The sequence below is a fragment of the Branchiostoma belcheri genome, unplaced genomic scaffold, assembly GCF_001625305.1.
Source record: "Branchiostoma belcheri isolate BF01 breed outbred unplaced genomic scaffold, Haploidv18h27 scaffold12, whole genome shotgun sequence".
NCBI classification, from domain to species: Eukaryota; Metazoa; Chordata; class Leptocardii; order Amphioxiformes; family Branchiostomatidae; genus Branchiostoma; species Branchiostoma belcheri.
The window spans coordinates 858,333-879,556 of record NW_017802602.1 but is presented as its reverse complement, the minus strand read 5'-3'; the positions used below and the strand labels follow the sequence as shown (position 1 = coordinate 879,556).

At 42.0% G+C, this 21,224-nt stretch overlaps 2 protein-coding genes across 2 annotated transcripts in view; one reads left to right on the top strand and one right to left on the bottom strand.

Annotated features, from left to right (window-relative positions):
• Nucleotides 1-219: 219 nt before the first annotated feature.
• LOC109462629 (centrosomal protein of 131 kDa-like) lies at nucleotides 220-16,299 on the top strand. Its single transcript, XM_019759191.1, has 23 exons — nucleotides 220-468; nucleotides 929-1,122; nucleotides 1,529-1,646; nucleotides 2,134-2,341; nucleotides 2,931-3,138; nucleotides 3,933-4,134; nucleotides 4,483-4,761; nucleotides 5,167-5,341; nucleotides 5,715-5,835; nucleotides 6,263-6,359; nucleotides 6,856-7,053; nucleotides 7,992-8,117; nucleotides 8,501-8,607; nucleotides 9,127-9,223; nucleotides 9,643-9,860; nucleotides 10,357-10,410; nucleotides 10,864-11,035; nucleotides 12,345-12,505; nucleotides 12,872-12,934; nucleotides 13,433-13,604; nucleotides 14,426-14,622; nucleotides 15,540-15,600; nucleotides 16,014-16,299. Exons 1-23 carry the CDS (start codon nucleotides 220-222, stop codon nucleotides 16,083-16,085), a joined length of 3,549 nt encoding a protein of 1,182 aa, XP_019614750.1. The 3' UTR covers nucleotides 16,086-16,299.
• A 3,125-nt stretch (nucleotides 16,300-19,424) lies between these two features.
• LOC109462748 (thyroid hormone receptor-associated protein 3-like) overlaps nucleotides 19,425-21,224 on the bottom strand; it is a 16,453-nt gene continuing 14,653 nt past the window's right edge. Inside the window, exon 10 of the mRNA XM_019759324.1 lies at nucleotides 19,425-20,760. Within this exon, the coding sequence (XP_019614883.1) occupies nucleotides 19,970-20,760 (791 nt within the window). The 3' untranslated portion in view covers nucleotides 19,425-19,969. The remainder of the gene's footprint in view (nucleotides 20,761-21,224) is intronic.

Below are 21,224 nucleotides of genomic sequence, written 5' to 3'. Positions count from 1 at the left end.
TCCCTTTCGGCGTAACACACCAGCTTCTGTATCTGTATAGCCGGTATAACTCCCTTTCGGCGTAACACACCAGCTTTGCAGGCACGCGGCATGGCGGCAGCTGGCTACATTACACCGATCAACTTGTTACACCTAACCCTTGAACATCTAACTCTAGACATTGTTTAAAGCTATCTAATGATAACGCCCCTACTGTATTTTCTCCCACAGTTCTCGGAGATGCCGACTCCAAAGAAGGCGAACGCGGAGACTCCGCGAGGGAGCGACCTTGACCTGAGCCTGACTGGGTCACAGCTGTCCATGGTGTCGGGGAACAAACGTGTGGGGTCATCAGCGACCCAGAGGCCCGGGTCAGCGTCCCAGCGCCCCGGGTCGGCGTCCCAGCGGCCAGGGTCGGCCTCGGCTCACAGACCTGGGTCCGCTGGCAGACCTTCTACTGCAGACTCCAGGAGGGGCAGGGGGACGTTGGTAAAACACAATTTTCTTATAAAGAATTAAACTGCTCTCCAACTCAAAGAAAAATGACTCACCAGGAATTTTCCTGTGTTGGAGAACAGTTTAATTCTCTCTATGTATTTTACCAACTCAACTGTTAAGAGTGTTACCCATGTGATAGAGTTTTTCATGTCATGATTGAAGTTCTTACAAATACATAAACATTTAGTGATAATGATAAATTCATGACAGATTCATGAAGTTCAAAAGAAAACAAACGCATGTGGCCTTTATTGTTGAGAAATGTATAATTACTGTTTCATTGTACAGTAAACCCCAACTGGATGGGAACACAGGAGAGTGGGAACACAGGAGAGCGGGAAGTCACAACCCAGCAGACACACAGAGGAGTAACACCAGCGAGAGCAGCAACTGAATGTTGATCCTTAATTAGAACTATATTATGTCATTTTTCTTGTGAAATTTATTCCAGAGTCAGACCGTGAACGGCTACTCCAGCGGTGCCCAGAGGAAGCACAGGAGAGCGGGAAGTCACAACCCAGCAGACACACAGAGGAGCAACACCAGCGAGAGTAGTGGCAGCACAGGACTCACGCCTGTGGGGAGGGGGGCACAAAACCTCCGGCGACCAGCTTCAGCCAGCAAACTCACACATTCCAACCCTAGGTGAGGACATGGACTAACTGCTAACATAGTAATTTGTCATCATCACACATGTTTACAAACTGCTGCAAAGAGTAATTTGTCATGGTCAGAGTCAGACTTGTATCAACAAGGCACACAGAGATAGCAGACTTCACCCCTCTTGCAGGACATACAGAAACTGCAATGCAGAAAGACGAAGACACGTAACACATGACTAGTGTTAAAATGTTTGTGGTACATATTTACGGTTGCTTCTAATCTAACTCAGTCTTAATGTGAAACCATAACACTGCAAATATGTCTTTTATATTTCTACTGTACTTTGGAATTGTTTCAACTGTTAAAACACAGCAAAGACCACTGCTGCGCTCCTTCCACAAAAAAAATGAATCTACAGTAATTTTCTTTGCCTTACTGTTTTTTCCAGGACCAACGAAGCAGGTGATGACTTCCTGTCGTTGTTTGACACTCCCAAAGTCAAGAAACAACTGAACAGGGACAGACCTCCATCAGTGGGGGCAGTCAGAGTTCTGCCGCCTGGCATGGTGAGTACCGGCATACATGTACAATCATCTAATCTGTAGATAGAGTAATGCTTATATGTGTTACTTCTGTTTAAACAGTGTCTTTTTCAGGGCAGGGTTTAAAATATTTACTTACTTGTACTTTTGATTTAAAAAAACACCTACAATTTGCAGACACAATTCCAGAAAGAAGTATGAACAATTTGCAGTTTTGCAAGCTAAAAGTAAAATGGCACAGGGTCAAGAATAAATTACTTGCCATAAATGGTTAGCCCTGCTGTTCTGTTGGAGAAAGAAAAGTCTGAATTTGCGGTTTTCTAAACCTGAATGTACAATCTTTTAATGTCTCTGTCATCTTTTGAAAGAAGTTCATCAGGACTCCTACATGTAGCTAGAACCTTGCAGTTTCTGTAAAACAGTTGATAAGCCAGGAGTGTCATTGTTATGTTACAATCCAAGCTATTGTGTTAGCACATTATAGAAAAAAGTTCTTTCCTCTCTTTTCCAGCCTGAAGGCAGCCCGTTCAAGATCCCCCTGACAGACAGAACAGACAGCACTATGCCCTCCTCCCCCCTCAACAGTGAACGGTCCCCCCCTGCAAACGTTCTCAACAGTGAGCGGTCCCCTCCTCCCAACCTGCTGAACAGTGAACGGTCCCCTCCAGCTAAGCAGCTGAACCTGCCCAACAATGCTACTGTTACAAGGGGAGCACCAGGTGAGCTTGTCTGTAGTAGTCTCTACTGTACCAGTGTTCTGTCCAGCCTGAAATTTTCTGTCATCTCAATTTTGTTTTACATAACATCATTTCGAGTGCCAGCAACAATCTAGGGACATGCTACCCCATGAAAATTTTGAAATCTTGATCTAAAACATTATTTTCCTGCATTTTTATCTGGTGAGCTTGTTGTCTGTACTTTACCAGTGTTCTAGCCAGTCTAAATTTTTTTCCATCAACTCAATTTTGTTTGATGCACATGTGAGTAACATCATGCCGATGGCACAAGGAGCCTGCGCCCAGGAAAATTTCAAAATTATAAACCTCTGAAATGCCATCTCTTTACATGCCAATTGTTGTCTGTCGTGAGCAGCAAAATTCTATCCTGCCTGCCTGCCTATATGCACAGGCCAAATGACGGAAAAACAGCATAACATGTCAAGATGTGTAATGTAGTTGGATCTTAATGTAGATTGCTATTTGGTATCTGGGTGGTTGCCAGTTCAAGTTCAATTATGTGCCTCCTAGCAGCTTTCTTTTATACTGCAGCAGAGCATCCTGTGTTGATATTTTATCATTTTTGACCCAGCTGAAGCCCATGTGTTGAGAAACATCGGTGCATCGTCGGGGGCAAGTCCGACCAGCCCATCAGCCAATCAGGACTTGTCGTTGCCGCGCCCAAAGCAGGGTAGTCCGCCAGGCCGGCGCGGCGTTCCCAAGACGATCAGCAAGGCCGAGGCAGAGCTGTACATCAACAGGGTCAACAAGGCAGCGACTAGGATACAGAGATGGTACAGGTGGGGAAGTCTGAAGACTACATCAAAAACATTACTCAAGCAACTGGATATGATTTTGAAAACGGTCAGACGTTTCAGGTAGCATCCACTAGCTTTTGTCAGTGACACTGCAGCTGGAGGGTTGTCCAACTAACTGATCATTAAAACTTCTTCTACATAATATAACTTAGGCCATGTTGATTTGATTATATGGATGACATCCGCGCGCACATGAATTTTCGGCCGTTTCCAAAAAAAAAAAGTTTTCAACCATACTGTAAATCGTACAAAACAGTTGCAAAATGAGCAAAAATATACCGTAAGTTACAAAAAAATAAGTAAAAACTATACCAATGTCGTAGAATGCCAAAATCAAATGAAAAAAGACGAAATTGTAAGGAAATGAACTTGAAGATTAGATTATTCGCCAAACCATATTCTGTCCCATTTGTTCAACCCTCATGACCACGTAGATTTCATAATGAAAACAACTTTTTATTTTTTGCAAAACTTTTTTTTTATTCTCACGCGCGCATCAGTTTTGGGGCTCCCGGAGGATGTCATCCATATAATCAAATCAACATGGCCTTAGTGTCCTTACTTCTTGAACAACATTCTTTTACCTATCTTCCCACCTGACTCTTGTCAAAACAGTAGAACAAGTCAATAATGGCATCATTTTGTTTTTGTATGGAGCTTTACCACTTAAGGCTTTATATTAACAAAAATGCTACAGATATATGCCTGTTTACAGGGCTTTGAGTGCCTATCTGCCTATACTTCAGCATTCTAAAGTGTGTACTGTATCTTTTTAGAGCGTGCAAAGAGAAGGAGCAGAGAGAGAGTGAGGAGACAGTAAAACGACTGCTGGCACAGAAGAGAGAGGAGAGAGAGGACATGATGAGGAAAGAACAGAACAGGAGAATGGCAGAGATGGAGGACAGAAGGAAACAGGAGGAAGAGAAGAGAAGGAGGAGGGAGGAGAAGGAGAGACAAGCTCGACAAGCAGCCATACAGGTTTGACAAGTTCTCTAACCAGTATGGCATTAAAAAGTCTTTGTTGTATATTTGGCTGCCTAACATTTTTGCCATATCCCTTGGCACTAAACTCACAGTTTAGTGTAAAACTATGCAATCCAAAATGCAGCAAAATGAAGTATAATCATAATTTTATACATCGGCGAAGGTTAGACATCCAGGTAATAAGATATGCCTAAAAGCAGTTACTCAAGCAACAGTTTACTGGATATGATTTTGGAAAACGTTAAATATTTGACAAATGGACATGGCAGTAGCACCTTATGCTATCACCTCTCTCTTTTCAACCCTTCTTGAGATTCTATGATCCTAACTTAAATTCTTCAGGAGCTGCAAAGAAAAAGGGAAGAAAAGAGAGCAGAACCCAAACAGAAGTCGGAAGGAGAGATCTCCTTTCTCCAGCCCAGCGGGAAAGTCACCAAGAAAGTCTCCAGACCTGCTTCAGCGAAACCCAAGGTCAGGACCAAGAAAAGGTCGTCGCCTGTGAAGAGGGCGGGGTCAGAGAGCGACAGCGAGATGACGGAGTCAGAGGTGGGAGGTCAGAGGTCGCCGCAGCAGAGACCCGGCACGGCCAGTACCGTACGCAAGGTGGACGAGATGTTTGATGTAAGTTTAAAGTTCAAAATTTATATCCAACACAAAAAATTCTCTCACCTAGAGCTTTGGACCAGTCACTCTGGTCTTCCTCAGTAGACTGACCCAGTGAGGCTTGTCACGTGGCTTCTTTGAAGTGTGATGTCAACACTGGGTCAAAGGTATCTGGTAGAAGATGTTGGCCCCCGTCGCGGTTAAGTGAAGGGTGATGAGCCCTGATGTATATAGCCTCTTTCATCCCTCTCAGGAAATAGTCTTGTTCATTGTCCAATATCCTTACAGTGTCCAGTGAAACAAAATGTGACTCTATGTGGATGTGTTATGACACTTACATGTTTGATAGATTGATTGATATATTGATTGATATATTGATTGATATATTGATTGGTTGATTAATATATGGATTGCTAATCCTAGGAGCCCCAGGGTGCAACCGCAGCCCCCGACACCCAGGCTGAGACTGACCGGGATGACCTCACCACCCTCACGGACAGCAAGACCAAGACGACCTTGAACGACCTTCTGGACACCATTAAGATGTTGGAGGAGGAGCCCGAGAAGTTCCCCACGCCAAGAAAGAGTCGAGCCTGGGGTGAGAAGGGCTGATGTTACTAATGTTACTATCACTTCTAAGCTTTAACACCACAACTTGCAAAGTTTCTGTTGTATCTTGTATTCCATCATCATCATAATTTGTCCTATCAAACAAACTTTAGTTTAGTTTCCAGAACTGTTCATCTTTCCTTGCTGAGAGAATCATGCCCTAAATCAGTTTCTGTCTCCATGAGTTCCTTTAGTGTTGTGAGTCAGCCCTTTAAGAACTGTGGATTGGTGTTTCTCTTTGTGTGTGGAGTCCAAAGTAAAGACTTGCAGCTATGTGTGAAGTATTTTACCACAAGACTGAACAATGTAGAAATCGTTGTATCAATATAACAACTGTTGTAACCATATAAACCATCATGCAGGTAGTGATGAAGAGAAGGACAATGGCTACCTGTCGTCAGAGAAACTTGAGAAGCTGAACCATCCGCCCAGGACCTCGGCAGGGGGGTTACCTGGTGTCATGCTCACTGAGGACAAACTCAGGTGAGAACTGCTCGTTGTTCTGTTTATGTTTACCTTCACAGAACAATATGTTTACCTTGAAGTTCACAGAAGGAAAGCGTATTGTTTTTTCTCTGTTGGTGCCTCTTCTTTTTCTTCTTCTCCAAACAAATAAATTCAATGACCTGAACCAGACGTCTGTCACCATGGTACAGTGTGGTAGCAATACCCTGTGGTGTTGGGTTACATTATGTAGTAGGACAGAGCTGGAGGGGCTGGTCACCATATAAAAGGAATGTGTTTGAATGAGAAGAAACAGAACAGTAGCTTCTTAGGCTAGACCAATTGTGAAGGTACACATTATACATTTTCTTTGTAAATGTTACCTTTCTTTCTTACCTTTCTTAGTCTTGTTTTTCATGGACATGTCTTCCTGAAATCTGGCACTTACACTCTTTATCTTCTAAAGAAATAATCCTGTCCACAGGTCCATCATGTCTTTCCTGGATGAGGTGGAGAAGGCAGATGATGAGGTCATCAGTCAGGTCACCAGCCAGGTCACTAAGGTCAGATTGTTTTATAAAAGTACTTTCTTCCAAAGTTCCATTCAATTTTAGGCTATATGTACTTCTTTTTCTTCTCATATGTCCGACAGTTGGGCTGATTAGGTTTTTTTAAACTTGTTCTACTTCTTACTAGTATCTGATAACCCAGCAAATGTTGTACAGATTGTTTTTACTCTTATTTAGTATGTTACGATACATGCATGTGGATGTGTCTCTACCCAAATTGTTGTCTTATCAGAACACTGTTCAGCCATTCTGGCTGGTATGTTTGCGACATTGTTGAAATAAACCATTCATACTGTTACAGACTATTACTACCAAGACAAAGTTCACCCTATCTGGCACACAGTTCCATAAGCAAGACCAAACCATCAATACATGACCATATTGTAATTCATATAATCTATTATATATTGATGGTCTTACTGCCACACATTCTACCATGTATGATTGTCCAGCAATAAAGGTTCCTTCATGTATATCTCCCCCTCCCCAGTCCGTGGAAAGCACCCCCCGTGAGGACCCAGCATCAGCGGCCGCGCCGCCCCCGGTCCTCCTGGTCCCCTCGGCCGAGGAGATCGCCCAGATGGAGCAGGCCTCGGCAACCGCATCCGAGGTCGCCAGCGAGATGCTCAAACAACGACTGGAGCTGGAGGAGAAACAACGGTCCGTGGCCATGCTGCAGAAGGCACTGGTAAGTTATTGTTCTCCAGAAAATACTGTGAAATAGTAGAGCCTTGTTTCTACATGCAGTACTGATAGTGAACACTAGGGGGAGGTGCTGATCCATAGCCATGCTGCAGAAGGCACTGGTGAGCTCTACACAAACATAAACATAAACATGCAGTACTGATAGTGAACTCTAGGGGGAGATGCTCAAACAACGAATCGAGCTGGAGGAGAAACAACGATCCGTGGCCATGCTGCAGAAGGCACTGGTGAGTTTTACATTCTTTCCTAGAACTATCGCAGAGTGAAACTCTCTGTCACCAAGTACAGTAGGGGCATCATCATTAGCTAGCTTTAAACAATGTCTAGAGTTTGATGTTCAAGGGTTAGGTGTAACAAGTCGTTCGGGGTAGCTAGCTGCCGCCTTGCCGCGTGCCTGCAAAGCTGGTGTGTTACGCCGAAGAACGGTTATACCGGCTATACAGATACAGATACAGATGCAGATACATGCAGTACTGATACTGAACACTAGGGAGAGGTGCTGATCCATAGCCATGCTGCAGAAGGAACTGGTGAGTTGTACATGCAGTACTGATGCTGAACACTAGGGGGAGGTGCTGATATGCAGTACCGATACTGAACACTAGGGCAAGATGCTGATCCATAGTCATGTTAACAGGTGCTGAGGACGATACCCTGAGGTGTTTGGTTACATTATGTAGCAAGTGGCAGGACAGAGTTGGAGGCTGCTGACGGTTACCACACTAATGTCTTGACAAGGGACATTAATTGTCTTGACAAAGAACGTTTTCTCATGACTACAGATGCAGAATACAATGGATGATGATGACTCAGAGAAAACAAAACAGTAGTTAGGGGAGACCATGGGTGAAGGTAAACATTATGGCTTTGCTTTGCAAATGTTACCTTTCCAGTTCATTTATGTTTTTTCTATCTCCCCAGAACCAGCAGAGAGAGCTGACAATCCGGCATGCGCGTGAGGGGGAGAAGGAGATGAAACACAGACTCCAGGTGCAGAAGGAGGAGTACGAAGCAACCATCAAGAGACACCTGGGCTTCATCGACCAGGTAAGACTTTGAAACTAACAGGAGCAAGTACATGTAGAAACAGGAAAACCCCTGAATCCCGGGACACCAGGAATCGAACCCGGGCAGCCAGCTCACGACACCAGCGCACTAACGACTAATCCAAAAGGTCCGGACCCATCAGACAAATGATCAATGGTACCATATCCACTGAATATGATTTTGGACATTTCAGGTAGCATCCACTGCCTTTCGTCAGTGTCTCTAGAGTGTCTCTAGTGTCACTGACGAAAGGTAGTGGATACCATCTGAAATGTCTGACCATTTCCAAAATCATAATATTGCTTGAGTAACTGTTTTTGGCAAATCTGGTATCTAACCTTTACTGGCGTATGGTCTGTGATATCTGTTTTTATTTTCACCAGTTAATAGATGATAAGAAGGCCCTGGGAGAAAAGTGTGAGCGTGTGGTGAAGGAACTGAAGGACATGGATGCCAAGTACAGCAAGAGGATCAAGGACATGTCAGACAAGTGGGTAGTGCTACTGTACTGTAACATCTTTCGTCTGCCTGCATTCTTCTTTTGTCATCCTCAACTCATGATGCTTTTTCAAGTAGCTAGTAGTGCAAGGCAACTTGACCACAGCTTGCATATTCAATCAAGTACACAAACAAGTGTCATCTTGAAAGTTCATCTGTGTTGGTAGAAGTCATTATGAAACAAGTTTGAACTGTAATATCCAACACAAGAAAATGGACTCACCCAAATTTTCGACTGTACAACTCAGTAAGTGTGTTGGGTTCTTTTTATGTGCAGAGCTTTGATGCCTTGAGCTCTCTCATACACAGGGCCGCTAGTTATCTGGCAGATCTCTTTAAAATAGGTTTTGTTTTGTAATTGTAACTGTAATGTCTACTGTTTGAAGTATTTTTACACCACTGTGTCAAACAATATTCAGTCTCTTTATAGATATGACCATTGAGCATTATAATGTGTTATCAAGAAATTGTGAGATTGGTATTGTGACTATAACCTTCTTATTCCTTCCAGACATAATGAAGAGACACAGAAAATCAAAGACATGCATGCAGCCGCCGAGAAACTCAGGAGGGAAAAGTGGATAGACGAAAAGACAAAAAAGATCAAGGTAAAAGTCTGAAAAGTAGTTGATACACAAAATTAATGTAGCTTGATAAAAGATAATTACTTAAATTAGTCAGAATTATCTAATTTTTTTCCTCTGTTCTTGTGACCTTTTAGTTATCAGATTTCTGTCTAATTTTTCATACACAATAAAAGTCAGAATGAAACATCCACTATTGGGGTAAGCTATACATGTACCTTGTAATGCTTTATTTTATTATAATTGTGTTCAACGTCCACCTGGGCATTCTGTCATGTGTTAGTCACGTGTGATTGTTTTCAAAATACAGGAGATGACAGTTAAAGGTCTGGAGCCAGAAATCCAGAGACTGATCGCCAAACACAAGCTGAGGGATAGATGACAAGAGTACCATAGTTCTGTAGGTTTTGTAACTTATTTGTTGTTGTTTTTTAAACTTACAGGAGATGACAGTAAAAGGCCTGGAGCCAGAAATCCAGAGACTGATCGCCAAACACAAGCAGGAGGTAAAGAAGATCAAGGCTATCCACGAGGCTGAGCTGTTAGAGGCAGACGAGCGGGCCAGTCGTCGGTTTATCCACCAGACAGAGGAGATAAAGGAACAGATGGGCAGAGAGATTGAGTCGGCGTGTAACAGGGAGAGGGAACTGGCTAAACAGAGGTGAGGCCTGAGACAACAGGGCTGGAAATACTGGGTGCATGTGCACCTTAGTGCACCCAAATTTGGAGCTGTGCACCCAAATGTTTTCGTAGGGTTACGTATGTAAAGATGTTAAATGTATAATAGTATACAGCATATTCTTAACATCTAAGTGTTAGAAAAATAATAAAATCATTTCTTTAGAAATGAAACATAATAAGCTTTTGCTGACATTCTACTCACATGTACATGTATTTCATCTTATATGGTGCACCCAAAAAAACGTTCCAGTGCACCTATTCCCAAAAAATGAATTTCGAGCCCTAGATAGATATGCCCAGATGATGATATTTCCAAGTATTTTCTGTGGCAAAGAAATGGCAGGGAAAAAGCCTTTGTAATGTTTTAGTGCAGCCCAAGACTACATGTATGCTGTGTCATCTTCAGCCTTGCAGTACTGGTATTGGACACTAGGGGGAGCAGCTGATTCAATGTCATTTTAAAATGTCCTTTTCAGATATGAGAAACAGGCTGAACAGGAAGAGCAAGGGCTACAGCAACAGAGAAGAAGGTGATTAATTTTTACTTCATATGTTGAATAAATCTCTTATTCAGTTACATGCTGTTGGTATGTGTTTATACAATGTTCTGGTTGCAATGTTTCACTTCACCTCTCCTACAATGTATCCCTTGACCCCGTTGAGTGTCGTTGTGGCACCGTGACTTGGTCAACTGTTCTCGTCCATTTAACGCTGTCCTTCACCGCTCTCATGGCTTCAGCTATGCTCAGCCCAGTCCACTCTTTCATGTTGTCTTCCCGCCTCTTTCTCTGCTTACCCCCTTTTTTGTCTCCCTGGCACTGTCCCTTGTAGTACAGTTTTGCAAGCTCTGATGATCTTGCGACATGACCAAACCATCTCAGCTTGCGTTTGATTGCTGTAATATTTACAAGAAGAAAAATGCCTTGTTGTGAATTCAATTTAACAGTAAGATCAGCTGTTTGTTTCCTTTGTCACCCTCCCAGATTGTACGCAGAAGTTCAGGAGGAGAAGGAGAGAATCGCGACGCAGGCGGCAAAACAGCGCGGAGAGATCGACAGAATGAAAGAACAGCTGGAGGACACCAGCTCCAAGGCCGTGGAGACGATGAGGAGGGAGTACGAGAAGGCTCGGGACGAACAGGAGAGGAGACATGCTGTATGTTTAAAATTTTACTAATTTACAAACTTTAGATCCAACACAAAAAATTCTCTCACCTAGAGCTTTCGACCAGTCACTCTGGTCTTCCTCAGTAGACTGACCCAGTGAGACTTGTCACGTGGCTTCTTTGAAGTGTGACGTCAACACTGGGTCAGTCTACTGAGGAACTGAAGAAGACCAGAGTGAATGACCCAGTGTTGACGTCACACTTAAAAGAAGCCACGTGACAAGTCTCACTGGGTCAGTCTACTGAGGAAGACCAGATTGACTGAAGGTGGAGAAGGAAGCATGAGAGGAGTAGGGCTTTGGTTAGGATTACGGTTAGGGTTGAGGTTGGGGTTGGGGTTGGGGTTAGGGTTAGAGTTAGAGTTAGAACGTTGTAATTACATGTACATGACTTTTGTTCCTTCAGGCTGAAGTAAAGCAGCTACAGGATAGACTGAAGGTTGAGAAGGAGGCCTGGGAGAGTTAGGGTTAGAACGTGGTCGGTTATTACATGTTAATGACCTGTTGTTCCTCTAGGCTGAAGTAAAGCAGCTACAGGATAGACTGAAGGTGGAGAAGGAAGCCTGGGAAGAGAACTATATGAAGAAGTGGTCGGTTATTACATGTTAATGACCTGTTGTTCCTCCAGGCTGAAGTAAAGCAGCTACAGGACAGACTGAAGGTTGAAAAGGAAGCCTGGGAAGAGAACTATATGAAGAAACAGGACACATGGCTGAGTTAGGGTTATAACGTGGTCGGTTATTACATGTTAATGACCTGTTGTTCCTCCAGGCTGAAGTAAAGCAGCTACAGGACAGACTGAAGGTTGAAAAGGAAGCCTGGGAAGAGAACTATATGAAGAAACAGGACACATGGCTGAGTTAGGGTTATAACGTGGTCGGTTATTACATGTTAATGACCTGTTGTTCCTCCAGGCTGAAGTAAAGCAGCTACAGGACAGACTGAAGGTGGAGAAGGAGGCCTGGGAAGAGAACTACATGAAGAAACAGGACACGTGGCTTCTACAGAAGGAGAGAGTTAGCGTTAGATTAGAAAGTTGTCAATTATTATACGTTAATGACCTGTTGTTCCCCCAGGCTGAAGTAAAGCAGCTACAGGACAGACTGAAGGTGGAGAAGGAGGCCTGGGAAGAGAACTATATGAAGAAGTGGTCGGTTATTACATGTTAATGACCTGTTGTTCCTCCAGGCTGAAGTGAAGCAGCTACAGGACAGACTGAAGGTTGAGAAGGAGGCCTGGGAAGAGAACTATATGAAGAAGTGGTCGGTTATTACATGTTAATGACCTGTTGTTCCTCCAGGCTGAAGTGAAGCAGCTACAGGATAGGCTGAAGGTTGAGAAGGAGGCCTGGGAAGAGAACTACATGAAGAAACAGGACACATGGCTGCTACAGAAGGAGAGAGAACTGAAGGAGACCGTGAAGAGGGACAGGGACAAGGAGATTGAGCTGGTCATACAGAGGTGAGAGAGAGAGAGGGGGGGGGGTTATTCAATAAAAAAACTATTGCAGCATGAATAGAGTGCTGAATTGCGGTTTCTGTACATGTAATTCAAAATCTTAGACTTATCAGCATTATACATGACAAAAAAGGATTAAAACTAGTCACAAATCCTAGATAATCACTACTAAGTTAAACATGACTTAAAATTCTGTTATAACATTGACTAACATTAACTGTCTTTCGGCAGGGGGACACAGTAAGGTAATGTTTAGCATAGCTGTGTCCGGCACTTAAACTGTGTCAATTTCGTGCTGTTCCTGAGTGTTCTATTGTGGACACCCCCTCTTTGTGATGGCAACCAAGCAAGGTATTTCTCACATTTCAGGTTAGACGAGGACGCTTCGTCACAGAGGGAGGAGGTGGAGAGAGCTGCAGAGAACAGGATGAAGTAAGGACGCTTGTTTTTTTGTTTGTTTGTTATGTTCACCTTCCCTACTGGGCTGGTATCAGGTACTTAGTGGTTGGTACTTCTACCAGTTTATTAGTCATTTTGTACATCATACATGCATAGTTGGGACATTTTTTCGTCTGTCATGTGCAGAATCTTGCAGTTTGATTCTGTACCCTTTCCAGTTTATCTTTGTCTTTCTTTGTATATGGATCCCATACTGTCATGGCATATTCTAAATTTGCTCTTACAATTGACATGTATGCAAGTGATTTTACCCTACATGATTGGCCATACCCACAGATTGTGCTTAATCACCCCAAAGGTCTGTTTGGCCCAGTGATGTTGTTGACATGTGTGTTTCTTTGTTTGTTTGTTTGTTTGTACTTACAAGCGTATGAGAGTGTTAGAGCATTCAGAGCGGACGGCGATGGACAAGTTTAACGATCTTATTCAGCCTGTAATTGACCTTGTTTGTTTGTTTGTGTGTACTCGCAGGCGCATGAGAGAGAAATACGAAGCAGAAATGCGAGAGTTAGAGCGATCAGAGCGGACTGCGATGGACAAGTACAACGACATGAAGGCTGAGCTGATTGAGGTTGAGGGAGAAAATGCTCGGTTGAAAGGTCTTCTCAGGCAGAAGGAACAGGAGCTGGAGGATATCAACAAGGTTGGTTCATCTGTGTGGGTAGTTACATGTTAAAAGTTAAAACTTTAAAAAAATTTGATCCAACAGAAAGAAATTCTCTCATCTAGAGCGTTCGACCAGACACTCTGGTCTTCCTCAGTAGACTGACCAGGGTTGGACAAGTTTTCAAAAATCCACTTGCCCTTTCGGGAAAGTACAAAGTCATTTCCACTTGCCCGAACCAATTTTTCACTTGCCCAAAATATACATATTTCTATGCATTTTTACTACCACCAAGGAAATCATCTTATTTTGGAGTTTATACTGTTGGATGCTTTATTTATCGAAATAAGGTGGTTTGACTTGTTCCAAACACCGTAGCAGCTATACTTTGCATCCAAAAAATTTACTTACCCGATTCAGGGGGATATTGACTTGCCCGAACAGTGCTTTTACTTGCCCTGGGCAAGTGGGCAATGGGACTTGTCCAACCCTGCTGACCCAGTGAGGCTTGTCACATGGCTTCTTTGAAGTGTGACATCAACACTGGGTCAAAGGTATCTGGTAAACGATGTCATTTTATGTTTACCGAAGGAAACATATTGTTTGTGCTTACTTTCTTCTTCTGTTCCAATAAGATCAATGACCTGAACCAGACTGTCTGTCACCATGGTAACTAGTGTTGGGTTACATCATGTTGCAATCTTATAGCAGGAGGTATTTAGACTCCTGTAGCCATATATGTGAATGTGTTTGAGTAAGAATTAACAGTCTGAGAGCAGACCATTATGTGAAGGTAAACATTATGCAAATGTTACCTTTCTAGTACAATATTTGAATTCTAATTCATACTTGATTGACAGGTGAAAGAGCGGCTGACCCAGGAGCGGAACAACATGTCGGAGGTGATCCGGCAGGAGTTCGCGGACCGGCTGGTCGCCACGGAGGAGGAGAACCGGCGCGTCAAGAACGAGATCTCCGAGATGCGGGCGAGACACAAGATGGAGCTGGACCGCATCACCAGGGAGAAGGAGGAGGAGATGGAGGAGGTGCACAAAAGGTACCGGCAGGGTTTAGAGTTAAAACTTTAGATCCAACACAAAAGTTCTCTCACCTAGAGCTTTTGACCAGTCACTCTGGTCTTCCTCAGTAGACTGACACAGTGAGACTTGTCACGTGGCATCTCTAAAATGTGATGTCAAGACTGGGTCAAAGAACTCACATGACAAGTCTCACTGGGTCAGTCTACTACGGAAGACCAGAGTGACTGGTCGAAAGCTCTAGGTGAGAGAACTTTTTGTGTTGGAAGTGTGATGAAAAAATGTGATAAAATTATAAAACAATGTCAAAGATTGGAGCAAGAGATGTTTATTGTAACAGTTATCTGTATCTGTATCTGTATAGCCGGTATAACCGCCTTTCGGCGTAACACACCAGCTTCGCAGGCACGCGGCGCGGCGGCAGCTGGCTATATTACACCGATCGACTTGTTACACCTAACCCTTGAACTTCTAGCTCTAGACATTGTTTAAAGCTATCTATTGACAATGCCCCTACTGTACTTGGTGACAGTGAGTTCCACTCTGCGATAGTTCTAGGAAAGAATGAATTCTTGAACACCTCAATCCTTGGTTGATAACTCTGGTACTTGAATGCGTGGCTATTTCTTGTTCTCTTCTGGGCTGGTATTAGGTACTTAGTAGTTGGGACATCCACCAGTTTATTAGTCATTTTGTACATCATGCATAGTCTAGACATCTTTCTTCTGTCTTCCAGTGAGGTCCACTGTAGGTTTCTTTTCATTTCCGTGACACTAGCACCTCTTACATAGTTGTTCATACAGAATCTTGCAGCTTGATTCTGTACCCTTTCCAATTTGTCTTTGTCTTTCTTTGTATATGGATCCCATACAGTCGCAGCGTATTGTATTTACTAGCATATACTGTATAACAACACACTCTTTTTTTGCCGCTGCAGAGTGAAGTCAGCCATTGTTAAGAAGGAGGACACAGTGAATCAGCTGAGGAAACAGTACGAGGTGGGTTGTGTGCCAAAGTCGTAGATTCAAGACTGAACTGAATGTTGCTGCAATAAATTTTATCATACAATAGACAAGCACATTTACCAGACAACGTCCAGGGTGAACTGCCTGAGCATTCTATACAATGTACAAGTGCCTAATGGTCATATGAGCATAACCACCTCATTGTGTCTTGTGATATGTGTGTATCCTAACTACAGGTTACCAGACTTTTTGTTACAAAAAATTTGTTTAGTTGTAAAAGAACCTAACACACTTATCAAGAATAGTAGGGGTGACCCGGTATGCTTATTATTAGCTAAATACACAAGCCTTAGCACAGCCATATGGCACTCATAGCTACATCATGCTTCCCCTCAGTTGAGGATGGCAAAAGAAGAAGTTTAAAGTCTTTGTTTTTCTCCCTCCAGGCTGCAGTAAAGAGAGCAGACCACTTGGAGGGGCTCCTAGAGCAACAGAGAAAACAGCTCCTGAAGAAGTAACCTTCACAACACTCCAACTGTCATCACCGTTTTCTACTGACTCCATCCAGTCTTTGTGACTAACTCTGTTACTATGAGCATGTCAGCAGAACGTACTGTGCCTTCGCGAAAGCCAGATTTTTCACAATGTTTGGTCAACGTTGCATCAGAATTTTGCCTGTGGCAGAGGATATCTTTTCCGACATAACATTTGGAAACTACAGACAGGATGTTAACCTTATAGTGACTAACTTATACATCTATATGTGAATATAACCTTTGTGCTGCCAAAGTGCTATGCACAATACATTACGGAATTCGTGCAGGTGCAGTACATTCTGCCGACATGCTGTTACTACATGTATGTCACTTGTGTTGTAATGTTAAATAGATGTCATTTTCTCAATTGTACAGTTTTAATAGATCATATGTCTTTAGATGATAATTTGTGTTGGACATGGCCCACTGAATGTCATTTTCTATTCATATGTTGTCAGAAGGTGTTAGACTAAGTGTGTTTCAGATATTGTAAATATTATTTAAATAATTTAGTGGTTTATTAGATAAAGGAGCTTCCTTTTTCACTTCTCGTGGCAATCAGTTGTTAAATCAAAGCTGTACCAGGAAAGGTTTGGTCAAATGTGGAGCCTGAAATGTGAGGTGCAGCTTTTCTGTGTCATCTGTATATATCATTGTTTTCTGTCAATTCTGAATTCTGAAGCAGAAACAAGTTATTGTAAAGATGTCCGTCCACATTCCTGATGGAATATCATAGTTAGACATGTCCTTTTGACAAACAATCGGCAGCTCTGCTAGAAATAGTGAAAACAGTTGTTTTTTTTTTGTTATTGTGATGCGTTCCCCATGACAAATCATTTGGGTGCTCATCTTGGCATTTTATGCAGTAGATGAAGTTTGTACAGAACTGAGTCATACATTTCATGATTTCAAAGTTTTTTTCTTCAGATCCCTTGCAATACGACTGATAACTTTCTGCAAAATAGCTTTAAGCTGTACTGTCTACAGCCCTTACATGTACATGTAGATAAAGAATTACATGTAGTACGTTGAACTAAAAAAAGCTTAACTCAGTATCAAGATAGCTACTAGTATCCAACCAATAAGAATTCAGATGCATCTTCAACTTTTTTTTGCATTTCTAGAATCTGATGCTTCTTGTGTATGTTTTGAGCTTTTACTGAGGTGGTTGGGGCTTATATCTGATTGAAAGTCAAAGTCAAATGTTCTACACCTTAATCTTTAACTTTAAAGTTTATGTTACTGGGTAACAAAGTTTGCATTCTTTGCAGCACCGCAATGCCTTGTGGAAAAAAATGTATTTTCAGAATAGATTTGTACCTTGAATAGAGATAAAACACTGGCATGTTGCACTAAAACTAAGTTTTCCACCTTTCCACAAGCTGAGTGAAAAACTGTAAGCTTTCATATCAAAATGTGTTAAATACATGACTTTGTACATGTATGCACTCAGTCTGTCAATTGTAAAGCTGGAGGTACTAAAAGTGGGGAGTTGGTAAAAGAAAGCTTGGATTCACATGGTTTGCTCCAGTATTTTTTGCATTAATTTTGAACTTGAGTACAGTTACTATTACAGTTGGAAATATTTAAGATGTATTTATTAGTAACTAATCCAAGATCACAACACTTTTGTGTATTATCAGGTTTTCACTTCATTCAATTCCCTGCAAATTAAGTTAAGACTTTTTTTATGTAAATATAAAAAGTAAACACTACTTGAAATCTTATGTGGAAGGTGGAGGATAAAGCTCAATAGTATGTTTTTTTCTGGTTCTCTTCTGTGGAAAGTCAGAGAGTCACAAAAGAGTGTTAATAAATTTGGAGCTTCTTATTAGTGGAAATTTCATACTAAAAAGCTATATAATGTGACCAAAAGACAAGTATTAGGGTTCATATGGATACACTTCTTGCACTGAATGTAACAGTGTGTATGATTAAAAATGTTTGCCAATATAGGGACCAAATTAGTTTTTAAAACTTGATATCGATATCTTGTACGTGTAGATTGTACAGTAAGTTCTAAGATGAGTCAATATGACATCACATCGAAGCTATTGAAAGACCACACGTTATTGGTATACATACATGATTGTATGCAATGTACAGTATTGCATAATATGTGTTTCTTAGTAACATTAGTGTGTGACAATCACAGTGAGAATTAAATGCTACACAAAATGATTTTCCAGTCATACAAATAGTTTAATGCCTCTTGGTACATTTGTATTATTTTTTTTTTTCTTACTTACTTAAAAGTATCAAAATCATACAATTACTTAAAAACACACTACACATTTGTATGGGTATGTACACTTCCAAGTTTGACATTTTTTCTGGTTTATCGGTACGTGTTTGCTAGACACAAGCTCTATAATGAGATGGAAATTAAGTTCGTAGCTGTTAGTGTTGCCGTTTCTGTATGGAAAGAGTGAATGGTCACTCACTCACTCACTGTCAGGTTTATCGTCTGTTGCTCCCGTCTTCCGAGGGTTAGACGTGCTTACACTGCACAAATGAGGCTTGATGGCAGCTCGGTGAATGATGCCTGCATTTCACTTTTAAAATGTCAAGCTCATCTTTCAGGTCACAGTACAGTCAAAACCGATTTCTTTTCTTGAGAAACGCATGACTGCACTTTCCCAGTATTCTTTTGGAAGTACAATATATGTTGCATTTGTTTGCATATACTATAGCTAGTAAGACCTCCCTCTTTCCATCAAGAACTCTCAGTGGATGTGGATAGAATTCCAAAAGGAATCATTAAAAACTTTGCTTTGCTCACAAGCATTAACATGTACAGTACTGACTAAATGCATATTTAATTTTTACACTTAGTCCACAAGACCAGCTTTTGGAAGGCCATGATGCTGTTTTGCTGATTGTTACATACACATTTAGCTGTATACCAACAGAGCACACAGTGCCCAAATACATGTACATGTATGTGGCTTTTAGCTCAATCCTTTAAAACTTTTCTAAATTATGGACAGCCTGAAAAGTTGGCATCGTTTTGTCTTACATTTTGCCACAGCATATATAGGAGTGTTGACAGTATTTCCTAGTCAAGTTTTAACGCCATTTGGGGCTTGAACTCCTTCAGTGTGGCACATTAAAGTACAAGACCTTCTGTTGCTTCTGTCCTAGATCTCAATATCAAGACTTTTTCATCAATATAAAATTCTTCAAAAAGTTAAACTAAATCTCAATATGAAAAGATGGTAAAATCATAAATTCTTTGTTCTATGTAATAACATCAAGCACTTTCTAATTTTTAATAACATCAAGCACTTTCTAATTTTTAAACAAATAAAAAAAGTGCATTTCTACATTGTAGCTAAAACAAAATTAAAACAATACAATCTAAGAGTAAATATACATGTTTTTGTAATCTGGAAAAGAGTTTGTTTCTGCACTTTACTCACATTTTTGGGGACATTACTACAAGGCACTATGTCTTTCAAAGCCAATCACAAAAAACTGTATTATAAGTCATATTTGTAAAAGATGCTTAATATCAAATATGGCCACTATAAAAATGGCAAAGACACAATCATTCAATGTCACCTAACTTTTCTGTAATCACAAAAATTTGGCAACTATGGATTTTTGTTGGAGAAGAGTGTTTAAAACTGTTAAGTGAAGCTGTTTTTCCACAATATGTTTCTGTAAAACAGTTCTTAGAAGTTCTTTCAAGATTTTAAAAATTCACATGTAATATATCCTTGAGATCCCCACCAATGTTAGAATAGCCTCTCTGTATATAATGTTAGGAGAATTTGGTCTTAGTTTCCATTCTCTACAGTGTCTTTCTGCTGATCGCCTTAGCGTAGATTCTCCACAATTGTAAGTGTTAGGAGAATTTAGTTTTAGTCCCCATTCTCTACAGTCTCTTTCTGCTGATCGCCCTGCAGATTCTCCACAAACAGCTTGAGCTGGTCGATGGCGGACGGTCCGTCGTCCACTAGCCAATCAGGCGCCAGGTCTTCGATGGCGTCCTCCCCGATGCCCATGTCTCCGAGCATGTCTCTGATCTCGTCAAACGCGAAGGTTTTCCCCTCGATCGACGCATGCGGCAGCGGCGGCGCCAGGATTTCGTTCGACCAGGACCGTCGCGGCTTGTTCACGCGTGCGTACAAGTCTCTTGTTTCCTCGTTATTTTCATCTTCAGATTGTCCGTTTTTAGCAGGGAAGAGTTCAGAAGCGCGGTTGTAGGTGATTCCGTTGAAGATATCGTCGATAACTTGCTCCATTCCGTTTTGTTCGTCGTTCGCGTTGCTCGCGCCCTCGTAGTAAACGTTATCCACCATGCCTTCATCAGCCTCCTCCTCAACCGCTGTACCGTTTCTCGGACCTCCCACCTCAGCATAGTTTTCTTCATCTGCTGTGGTTTCACCGATGGTGGTGTAGGTGTCTTCAGTAGTAACGGGTATGGTGTCGTAGTCAGGGAATTCTTCCTCGTTTTCTTCTGCCTTTTTCTTTTCTCCGTTTGTTGTTCCTCCTTCGTCGATGCAGCTGTACGTGTCAGCACTCTCCGTGTACGTGTCATCGCCCCCCGTGTGTGTGTCATCGCCTTCCGTGTGCATGTCATCGTTTTCCGTGCTCAGGGCGGTCTCTGCAGATCTAGGAGGTGGGGGCGGGGGTCTGGCCGGCTTGACTGCATCAGAGAAAAAAAGTGCGATTCAGAAGTGATCTTAGCTGGCTTTTTTAACCCTTACAACTGACAGACTTGTTTGCATACTGAAGGCCTACAAGGCTAGCCTGGGTACCATCCCGGTTAGTTTACGTCCACTCCCACAGTTGGTAGTGACTGTGGGTCTTCGGTAGTGACTGTGGGAATGGACGTAAACTAACCAGGATGGTACTCAGGCATGTACATATACAAAGTGCCTATCTGCTTCTGATCTGCCATTTAACGTAGTGTCTGGAAATCTACTGGTAGTGTACTTGTCACCTCTGTATGTTAAGATCAGTTGTGCACAACGGTTTGAAATGGCTAGCCTCTACTATAGGCTTTGGGAGGCAGCTGGAAAGAGTAGAAATTGGCCAAATAGAGAGATAACATGCCAGGGGAGTTTGTCCGCTAGAGAGTACAGTTTGCCGCACCCGAAAACTGTACACTCC

Excerpts from the sequence above, each read along its gene's own strand:
- LOC109462629 (XM_019759191.1), top strand. The coding sequence starts at position 220 with ATGCCGACTCCAAAGAAGGCGAACGCGGAGACTCCGCGAGGGAGCGAC. Across the intron at positions 469-928 it reads GGAGGGGCAGGGGGACGTTG|AGTCAGACCGTGAACGGCTA; the intron begins GTAAAACACAAT and ends AATTTATTCCAG. Across the intron at positions 8,608-9,126 it reads ATCAAGGACATGTCAGACAA|ACATAATGAAGAGACACAGA; the intron begins GTGGGTAGTGCT and ends TATTCCTTCCAG.